At 36.3% G+C, this 11,053-nt stretch overlaps 1 protein-coding gene across 2 annotated transcripts; it reads right to left on the bottom strand.

The window, feature by feature from the left end:
- Positions 1-273: 273 nt before the first annotated feature.
- LOC101505698 (uncharacterized) lies at positions 274-10,733 on the bottom strand. Of its 2 annotated transcripts, XM_012717494.3 has the most exons (5): positions 6,643-10,733; positions 4,894-5,355; positions 2,897-3,066; positions 2,291-2,804; positions 274-1,633 (listed from the first exon to the last, which is right to left on the bottom strand). In XM_012717494.3, the coding sequence occupies exons 1-5, from the start codon at positions 10,499-10,501 to the stop codon at positions 1,590-1,592; spliced, it is 5,049 nt and encodes a 1,682-aa protein (XP_012572948.1). In that variant the 5' UTR covers positions 10,502-10,733; the 3' UTR covers positions 274-1,589. The 2 variants fall into 2 exon arrangements, with proteins under 2 accessions (XP_012572948.1, XP_004506617.1); XM_004506560.4 differs by lacking the exon at positions 274-1,633 and having other exon boundaries at positions 1,865-2,804; positions 6,643-10,732.
- Positions 10,734-11,053: the final 320 nt, after the last annotated feature.

The raw sequence follows: 11,053 nt of genomic DNA, 5'->3' as shown, positions 1-11,053 counted from the left end.
TCTATTTCAACACTAGAGCAAGCAATGACAATTTGTTTTCTAAACCACTACGAGATCAAGTAGGACCAAAGTAAATAGGGTTGATACTAAACTTATGATCATAATGATCGACAGTCCGACCTGTATCACAAAACCTTGTAAGAGGGAGGGGTGATGTAGAGATGCAAGAAGAAGCTGCAAGTCATAGTGCATTGTGTCATTAAGATATCACAATAGGTGTTTAATAGACTACCCATGAGAATCTTTTAATAGATTGTCAATGAGAATCCGAAGTATAAATTGACAAACTTTCTTAAGAAATAAGTTAATTTCAAGACAAGTTAGCATATTAGAAGATACCAACAACATACAAATATAAAGTGGCATTCTAGAAAGATTCTAAAGACTATTTGGGAGTGTTTAAAGCTACAAACCATGGGCATATTAGAAGATACCAACAACATATAAATATTTACCGCTAGCACCATTAGGACTGAAACAAGCCATCAAAGCCACAAGGAGAGTAAAATGAGTAAATTGGAAAAAAGAGAAAGCAATGCTAACAGTCTCCTGTGAGAGGGAGGGTGGAGTTGATGGTGGGGCGTGAAGGAGGATTATCAGCTCTTTGGAACATTTTTGCGGTCAAGGGGAATGTTCGTGTAACAAAGAAATGATTTCAAAGATTTATAGGGAAGTTCAAGAAAGTCAGATCTCCACTTCAATATTTGATTTTTTGACATTTTATAGCCATTAGAATAAAAGACAAAAATGTTCAAAAGATATGGATATGAAAACATAGACCATAATCACATAACAAAAGAGAATGATAATGCTCCAAGGAAGAGAACATGAGAATAATAAGGGAAGGGAAACTTCCTTTTTATAGGCATAAGGGTAAACCAATACCACCTTCTCCTCCGATCAGCGCAAGCTTCCAATTTATGAAGACCGACACCATGGCCAATAACAAACGACAAAACATTAATTAGGGTTGCAACCACTTGCTAGTGCTATTTAATGATATCAACGTTAAGTTGTGGGTTATTTATTCCCCCATGTGTTACGGCAATCGACCTACCTAGAAGATTGGGCACTGGATGGTCGATTGAGAAGACAAACACCTATGTCTTAACAAACTTGACGTTTGGTGGATTGTGGATTGGAACAGCCAGCCTATCTAGAAGACAAACGCATACACCTTAATAGACTAGACACTTGGTGGACTTTAGACTAGAATAGCCGACCTGGTCAACCTACCTTGAAGACAAACGCATGCCTTGACAAGCTTGACACTTGGTGGACTGTGGATTGGAATCGCCAACCAAACTAGGTGGAATCAACAACACACTACCAAGGAGTCGTTCGACCAAGTACCAAGACGCATGTGTGGCACCTTCTTGCTCGCCTAGTACATACAAGTACGGAAAAAGAACGTGGCACCTCCATGTACCGATCAACCTTAAAGGAGGGGACTTTGTGAAGACCAGTTAGTTATTAACATAATGGCCTTATATCAAAGCCCCGCTACCCTAGAAGAACTTGCCTATATAAAGGCAAGGAACCTAGTGGGCAAAGGATCTTTTTCCAACATGCTGAACAACGTACTTTCTCTAGATAGCTTTCCTCTGGGCCTTGTTTAAGATGCAGTTAATACCTGACATCAAATTACCATAACTACTTTTAAAAAGAGATGGTATTATTTTTCAAAATTATCAATAAATATTATATATTTCTTTTAATGTATGTCAAAAACGGAAAATTCTTTTAGTAATTTATAAGGTATCTGTCTACACAATTTTAAATAATAACTACTATTTGTTAGAGCAAAAGACATGCAAAATAATCGCTATAGAGGGTGAGATCCCAACTACATTAGCACCTCAAACGCTATCAATAATTTACCAAATATAATTAAAAATTGAAAAGGAAACAATACCCAAAAAAAGGCTAGGGGCATGATATGAAAAAAACCCAAGCGAAAACCAATTAAATCTAAAATTAGGAAGACCGTACCAATTACAAAAAGTCTTCACTATAAAATTGGGAATCAAATGCTACCAAGTTTTCCCTAAACTATAACTACTACTTACAGAACTAAATAATGAATTCACAAGGATTCATCTAAAAGGATGAGGCCTGGAGTGATGAAAGTAATTTGCTCCGTGTTGATTTCTAAACCTAACTGCACGAAAATTATTTGCAAGAGAAATATAGTTTGGGGGGAAGACAAATTGAGCAGGCATTGCACTAGGTATAAATGCACGACGTTGATATTGAGGAACTAAGACAGAAGGCATAGAGGGTATCACACCTGTCCTATGACGCTTGCTGCTGTTTCCTCGCTGATGCGATTGATAGTTTTCGGCAACACCCTCATTGGCACGTTTCTTTTTTCGAGGTTGTTGCACTTCAACTTGATTCCTGGTGACTGATTCAGTAGTAACACTTTGTTTTCCTTCAGGTTGTTGCACTCTGACTTCATTCATGGTGTTTGCAACATCAGAAGGTTTCTTTTGGGCAGGTTGTTGTACTTCAACTTGATCCTTAGAGACTGCTTCATTAGTGTGTTCCTTTTCTTTAGGTTGTCGTACTTGATTTTTGGTGACTGCTTCATTGATGGGTTTCTTATTTTCGGGTTGTTGCATTTCAACTTTGGAGGAAGACTCTGATGCAATGCCAACACTATTTACCCTCTGGTTTTCTAGTTTGAGCACACAAATGCGAGCTTCAATCACATTAACTAGATCCTGAGATTCCAGGTTGTTTTCCGAAATGCACTGTAGAATATCCCTCAGACTAGCAATTTCTGTTTCTCTTACCTTAACCTGAATTCACATTTAATTTAACATATAAATAGCATGCACCATTTTGAAGAATGATAATATAGTGAGATAGAATTTGAATAGGGAAAAATAACCTTTCTTTCACTGCATTTTTTTCTGCCGACTCTTTTGGAAATCTGTTTTGCTTTCTTCACATGTTCTCTCAAGAGATTAACTGGTTCGATCTTGTCAGCCAACTTATATGCACAAATGAATCTAACAGCTTCAATATGTCGTTGCTTTGTTATAAGATTCTGAACAAAATCTGCAAGACACAATATAATATTACTTCATCAAATCAAACCAGAGAAGTTCCTCGGGATATCACTTCGGAATTATCAGCAAAACAATTGGAGCTTGCTATTACAAACTTGTTCAAGGCAAAAAGATATAGCCAGAAAATCAGTTTTAGTTATGATGCCCATAAATAAGCAGAGGGAGCTGAAGAATAGTTGTGGGAACATTCAGAAACACGCATGCACAAACACACAGAGAGAATGTTTAAGAACATTTAGAAAATAGAACAGACACAAACACACACAGATAAAAGCTGAAAAGAGGGCATGTAAGAATATTTAGAAAATGAAACAGATATGCATGCGCACACGCGCACACAGAGATTATTCCAAGTATCAAACACATTTTTATAACAAAATATGGATTTAACTTCCTTCAAACACAAACATCTTAATCACACTACATACTTTCTTCAGTACCATTTTTTCTTCTGAATCAACATATGTTCAACATCATTAATACTAATTTTAAACAAGATTCCTTTTATATCTTTGGAATATTTTGTTAGACCTCTTATTAGAGAAATAAACTATGGCTGTTATGAGCAGTTATGTTTTTATTATCTGTCACTTACGTTTTCTTTAAGGAATAAATAGAGAAATTAAAGGGGAAAGTGATTATTGGATAGTTATTGAGTGGTTATGGAAGGGATAGACCAAGCTTAGTTCTTGGAAGAGAGAGAGCAAGACTCTTGAATTTCTTGGATAGACATTGCCTTGCAGCAAGCTTCTCTAATCCTTGGTAAGGAACACAATGTAACCAGTCTGAATGTGTGAATTCTACATTCTCTATAGTGTGTGTAATTATACTTCTGTTGTAATCTTATTCTACTGCCAATAAAAAGCTAGTTTCTACAATTAATTCTATTTTGGTACCAGTTTCTATTTCTGTTGTAATCTTATTCTACCAACAATAAAAAGCTAGTTTCTACAATTAATTTTATTTTGGTACCAGTTTCTACCCACTCATATCAGAGCAGTACAATCCAGGCAGATTTAATAGTTTCAAATAGAAGAATGGAATCCCGTATGAAAATATTGGAGGACGGGTATGAAGGATTGTTAGCCATGCGAAAAACAATGGAAGAAGAGAGAAGAGAATGCACGGAAACACGGCAACATTTAATTGCATAAATGGAAAATGTAACTTTGGACACACATGATTAATGGACATACAGATACATGGAGTCACCACGTGCTGGGTGGAAACCTTGGGGATTAAAACAGTTCCAGGAGTGATGAAGAACAATAGAGGAAATTAAAAATTCCAGATTTTGAATCCACTTCGGAACCAATTGCAACTGTTATGGAGCAATTTCCTTTATTTCACATTGAAATGATTCTTTTGGGGGGGAGTGTTGTTAGACATCTTATTAGAGAAATTTCTTTTGGTAGTTACGAGCAGTTACGTTTTTATTAATTGTCAATTACGTTTATTTTTTAGGCATCAATAAAGAAAGGAAAGCAGAAAGTGATTATTGGATAGTTTATTATTTAGGCATCAATAAAGAGTGGTTATGAAAGGGAGGGACCAAACTTTCTAATTCTTGGAAGGGAGAGACCAAGACTGTCAAATTTCTTTGATAGAAATTGCCTTGTAACAAGCCTCTCTAATCCTCGGTACTGGTAGGGAATCCATTGTAACCCGTCTGAATGTGTGAATTTTGCATCCTTTGTAGTGTGTAATTCTTTTTTGGTACCAGTTTCTAACATTTTCTTTTACTTATTTTTATGCATAGCAGTATGCATATGTTAATGAAAAAATTACTGAAAAAGGACATCTTTAACGAACATACCAGAAATTTTGTCCACAAAACCAAGTGTCCGAAACATCTCTACAGCTTCCTTGTGCTGAGCAACGACCTCAACAAGCTTCAAAACTTCATCTTCGTTAAAGTAAGAAAGTAATTTATAATTGGACAAAAGCAGTAGAAAACCCAGAACCACCAAAGAATTCTCAGCACTTCCTCTCATGATCTCTTTCAATTCAAGTGCTAGCTTCATTGCCTCCTCTCTTACATGGGGTTTAATATGTGGTGAGATTCTCATCAGTTGATCCAACAAAAAGATGTGGCTCTGATCAATAATTACACCATCATTATGTGGAAGCATAGGGTTCCGAATTATTTCCAAAACAAGTTTTGCTGGATCTGATGATGTTTGGAGATCAAATAAAATCTCATTGTCATTCAACTCAGACTCATCTGATAGCGACTGCAAATTTCTTCCATCAGTGGTGGTGAGACTTAGTTGATTATCTGTGTAAAGATACAATACAGCCGAATGTTTAGCTAGCATATATTTAAGATCCCTCATATTAATAAAACATCTGAAAATAAAGATCATGGAATGAAATATAAAAGACTGAAATAATGGAAAGCTTCCAAATATGCATTGGCTACACAGGAAAGCTGCTTTATACTATATTTACAAGCAATCGTCACAAAACTATAGCTGAATAAAAAACTAAAAAGATTCATGAGAGGAAAAGATAAGTTTAGAAGACAGGATACTCTCATAATAAAAGGAAAGAAAGATATAAACGTCAAAACAGAACAATGAAATACATGACGACAGTGGTAGAAAATGCAGATTTAAGTCCCAACAGAACACTTAGTTTCAATGTTTTTCTGTGATAAAAAACTAGGCCTAGTAAGGTGTAACTGACTAGACCGGCTTTGCATCATAAAGTGGATTGACATGAATACATTTGGCATTAGATAATTACAGAAGCTATAAGGAAAATGTCAAGCAAGTAATGGTGCTGTTAAGGACGGAAAATGTATTGGTATACATGGCATTGTGCTTTACATTTGAATTCCAGGATTGACAAGAGATTTTTATTTGAAAACTGATTTAATAAACATGAATCGCAAGATTACAAATTACAATTATGATGCAAAAACATGCAATTTGTGTAATATGCTAGTCTGCAGCAAACAAGTTCTGGCTAACAAGGGCTCATCCCCTAGACCACACCACACAAATTTCAATTCAAAATTGATGGACAAATTACACGATTGATTCAAACATCAACACACACACACACAAAGAATAACAAGTTAAAAATCGATTGACAAGCTGAAAATCCCAAGGTTCCCTATTTGGAAACAGATCCAACTCGTAGAGCTTAGTTTCAGCTCATCAGTGTTAAGTTCTTTCAACTCAATGGATTGTTGAGTTCACTGCCAACTTGCAAAGATGGCTTTGGTCATGTTTTTCTGGTTTGTTACTTCATATATGTCGGGAGTTATGGAATTGAGATTCAATACAACATCATTGACCTCCTTAGTAGAAAGGGAAAATATAGAAATGTAGTCAGTTCAACAAAAAACCATATAAAATATCTATCTATCAGTAGACAATCAATGATGACTTTCCATATGATTAAGGTATACAACAGAAAACTGACTGTAGAGATTTTCAATTTTCAATTTTCAATTTTCAATTTTCAATCAAATACAGATCAGACAAATTAAAATAATAATATATATAATTAAAGGAAATAGTTTCAACAAAATAGAGAAAGAAGCAGGTGTATTTACCTGGTAGTTTCTCAGTACCACCAAGGACTTGTGGGTCCTGACAAATCTGAGCAATTACATATAGAAGCCTCTGAAGTTCATATTGATTGAAAGATGAACCAATCTCATAAGTAGCAACAAACTTGAAAAAATCAAGGACCTCCAAACAGTCCTTAACTGGTACAGCAATATTTGCCTTCCAGTCACTTGCCAATTTCATTGCTTCTTCTTTCATATGAAAACTGATTACTGGTGAAGATTTCTTTAGTTCATCCACCAAAAGATTACATGTTCTTCTTAAAATATTTGCATTACATTCAACATGTTCTTGCCTCAATTGAGGAGGACAGAAACCTTTTATTGTATTTAACACCAGTTTAGTAGGGTCGGCTGATGTTCGAAGAGCCTCAGAGATTTGGCTACATATCAACTCATGCTTTTTCAAAAGATTGAAGAGTAATTCTAAATGTTTGCTATTGTCTACATAGTTGGCATCTGTAAAATACAGTTGCTCTTGGAGGATACAGGACTTCTCTTTCAACACTTTTTCCTCTTTCAATGACTTCTTTAATGATTGATCTTTCTTCTCCTTGAGTTCAGGCTCCTTCAGTTCTCCTTCAAACTCATCATGTTTTGTCTTAAGCTCTTTTACTTGCAGTTTGAACTGCTTCTCATTTGACTCAAACTCCTTCACTTGTCCTGCATATTGATTTCTTTTGGACTCAAGATCCTTCATTTGTCCTTCAACCTGCTCCTCTTTTGACTCGAGCTCCTTCGCATGTTCTTCACATTGATTCCTTTTGGACTTAAGATCTTTCATTTGTCCTTCAATGTGCTTCTCTTTTGACTTGAGCTCCTTCGCTTTTTCTTCATATTGATTCCTTTTGGACTCGAGATCCTTCATTTGTCCTTCAATGTGCTTCTCTTTTGACTTGAGCTCCTTCGCTTTTTCTGCATATTGATTCCTTTTGGACTCGAGATCCTTCATTTGTCCTTCAATGTGCTTCTCTTTTGACTTGAGCTCCTTTCCTTTTTCTTCATATTGATTCTTTTTGGACTCAAGATCCTCCATTTGTGCTTCAAACTGCTTCTCTTTTGACTTTAGGTCGTCGAGTTTCCTTACAAGCCGTGTTTCATTTAACTCAAGCAGCACCATTCGTACTTCATGTTCTTTTTTCTTGAACTCGAGATCTTTCATTTGTCCTTCAATCTTCTTCTCTTTAGATTCTAGGTCTTTCACATGTATCTCAATTTGTTTCTCTTTTAAGTTTAGATCCTGCACTTGTCCTTCAAATTGTTTTACTTTGGACTCGAGCTTCAGCACTTGTGCTTCAAACTTATTCTCATTTAACTCATGCTCCTTTACTTGACCTACATACTGTTTCTTTTTTGCTTCGAGTTCCTCCAGTTGGACTTGATAAACCTTCTGTTTTGATTCAAGATCCTTCACCTGCTCTTCAAATTGCTTCTCTTTAGACTCAAGCACCTGCACTTGCCCTACAAATTTCTTTTTCTCTGACTCGAGTTCCTTGGCTTGCCCATCCAAATGTTTCTGTTTTGATTCGAGCTCTTTCACTTGCTCTACAAATTGCTTTTCTTTTGATTCAAGCTCCTTCAATTGGACTTCAAAATCGTTCTGTTTTGATTCTAGCTCCTCCACTTGACCTTCACATTGGTTTTCTTTTGACATGAGATTTTGCAATCGTCCTTCAAATGGCTTCTCTTTCGCCTCAAATTCCTTGGCTCTCCCTTCAAATTGCTTTTTCTTTGAATCAAGCTCCTTCACTTTTTCTTCAAACTTCTTCTCCTTTGACTTGAGCTCTTTCACTTGTTTTTCATATCGATTCTTTTCGGACTCGAGATCCTTCATTTGTCCTTCAAACTTCCTCTCTTTTTCCTTGAGCTCTGTCAATTGTTGTTTATACCGGTCTTCTTTTACCCCAAGCACCGTCACCCGTACTTCATAATGTCTCTTCTTGGACTCATGATCCTTCATTTTTTCTTCAAACTGCTTTTCTTTTAATTCAAGCTTCTTCAGACGTTCTTCATATTGTTTTTCTTTAGACTCGAGCTTCATTACTTGTTCTTCAAACTTCTTCACATTTGACTCACTCACCTCAATTTGTCCTACAAATTGCTTCTCTTTTGATTCGAGTTCCTTCAGTTGGACTTCAAAACCCTTCTTTTTTGATTCAAAATCCTTCACCTGCCCATCAAAATGCTTCTCTCTTGAGTCAAGCTGCTGCACATGCCCAACAAATTGCTTCTCTTTGGATTCAAGTTCCTTCAATTGGACTTCAAAATCCTTCTGCTTTGTTTCAAGCTCCTTCACCTGCCCCTCAAAATATTTTTCTTTAGACTCAAGCTTGTGCACTCGCTCTACAAATAAGTTCTCTTTTAATCCAAGTTCCTTCACTTGGACTTCCAACTCCTTCTGTTTTGATTCTAGCTCCTTCACTTGATCTTCAAACCGCTTCTCTTTCAACTCAAGCTCCTGCACTTGTTCTTCAAACCGCTTCTCTTTTGAATCAAATTCTTGCACTTGTCCTTCAAATTTCTTCTCATTTGACTCCAATTCCTTGGCTCTTCCTTCAAATCCATTCTCCTTTAATTCAAGCTCATTCACTCTTCCTTCAATTTCCCACTCCTTCAACTTGAGATCCTTCACTAGTCCTCCATATTCCTTCTCTTTCAACTCAACATCCTTCACTTTCTCTTCAAATTGCATCTTCTTCAACTCAAGCTCCTTCGCCCTATCTCCAAGGTCATTCACTAGTCCCCCATATTCCTTCTCTTTCAACTCAACATTCTTCACTTTCTCTTCAAATTGCATCTTCTTCAACTCAAGCTCCTTCGCCCTATCTCCAAGGTCGTTCACTAGTCCCCCATATTCCTTCTCTTTCAACTCAACATTCTTCATTTTCTCTTCAAATTGCTTCTTCTTCAACTCAAGCTCCTTCGCCCTATCTCCAAGCCATTTCTCCTTCTTATCAAGCTCAAAGTTTCTTTCCTTCGTCGACCTTCTCAAAGAATCAAAATCTCTCCTTTTCGATTCAACCTCACGAGTAAGTTGATCAATCTTTTCCCTCATTGTCTTATACAAATCATTCCTCTTAAAATCAAGTCCCTTACCTTGTCCATTAATCAACTTATCCATTGCATCAAGCGCTTTCTCTTTTGCCCTAACCTCCTTATTACATTGTGCAATTTTCATCGAAAGACTCTTAATTTCATCTTCCTTCCACTTACAATCCTTATGAATCTTATGAATCTCAATCTCCTTAGTCCTAAGCTCTTTCTCCCGTTCCTTAATCAAATCATCAATCAAACAAAGCTGTGATTCCTTCGCAGCTAATTCTTTATCACAATCATCCATCGTCATCTGCATTTTCTCGTGAATCTCATTACGCTCAGCAATCAAACGGTGCGTAACTCCCAACTGCCAGTTACATTCTTCCTCCTTACACTGCAAAGTCCTCACACATTCACCAATCTTCTTCTCCATCGATTTCAGTATCTCAACTTTCGCTTCGAGTTCTCTGTTACTATCTTCGACGCTTCTCCGAATCGCATCGTATTCCCTCTCTTTAACGTCGACGTCACGGCAACAGAATTTCAATTGGCGTTGAATGGAAACGAGTTTTCTCTCGTTTGATTCGATCGCTTTGGAACGCTCTTCAGTGAGTCTCTCAAGGGAAAACAATCGTTGTTCTTCTTCTTGTCTTTTGATGCGAAACTCGTCGATTGATTTTTGAAGCAATGCGAGTTCTCTCTGTTTTAGGTCGATTTCTGCGTTGGTTTCCATAATAAGTGATTCTCGCATAAGCGCGTCGTAGTCGCTCTGCTTTTCTTCGTTCCAGAGTTCAGGCGGTTCCATCATGAGTTTTGAGAAACTGTTTTGTGGGTTGGGGTTTTATAAGAAGGATAGTGATAGTGACAAATCGGCGGTGGGGTTTAACAAAGGGGGGAAAAAGACCATGGATATGAAGTCAACCCTGTGAATAGAAAAATTATAAATCTTTGACCTATATCCAAAGAAGCAATAAAATAATTCCGTAAAATAAGTAGGAGTAATAAAATAACACTTCTCCTATCCTTCCTTTTCCTACTTACACTCCCTTTCTTTTTATGGAATAAAAAACCGTACATAGAAGGTCCAAGGATTTTGCAATTGGTGTTTATTTGGGGTGGAAATAGATTCAGGGGAGTTAGACTATGTAAAATTTGAGTTTGTCATGTTATACAAAATTTAATACTTAAATTAAATATTTTATATACTTTTTTGAATTTTATTATCTACACCTCATAAATTTTTATAAAATTGAAATACTCAAAATATTCCTTCCTTATTTGTTTCATTTTTTAAATTACTTGAATTGAATTCACGCAAATTACTTGAACTCAAATCACGTAGGTATTATTAAATTAATGT

This window comes from Cicer arietinum, chromosome 6 (genome assembly GCF_000331145.2).
Source record: "Cicer arietinum cultivar CDC Frontier isolate Library 1 chromosome 6, Cicar.CDCFrontier_v2.0, whole genome shotgun sequence".
Lineage (NCBI taxonomy): Eukaryota > Viridiplantae > Streptophyta > Magnoliopsida > Fabales > Fabaceae > Cicer > Cicer arietinum.
This window is presented reverse-complemented; position numbering and strand designations above follow the sequence as displayed.

What these genes read in the sequence shown, in the direction of transcription:
- LOC101505698 (XM_004506560.4), bottom strand. Translation starts at nt 10,501, where the DNA reads ATGATGGAACCGCCTGAACTCTGGAACGAAGAAAAGCAGAGCGACTAC. An exon ending in TGGTACTGAGAAACTACCAG is followed by an intron (nt 5,356 to 6,642) that starts GTAAATACACCT and finishes ATCTTTACACAG; the next exon opens with ATAATCAACTAAGTCTCACC. An exon ending in TTTTGTGGACAAAATTTCTG is followed by an intron (nt 3,067 to 4,893) that starts GTATGTTCGTTA and finishes TGTGTCTTGCAG; the next exon opens with ATTTTGTTCAGAATCTTATA.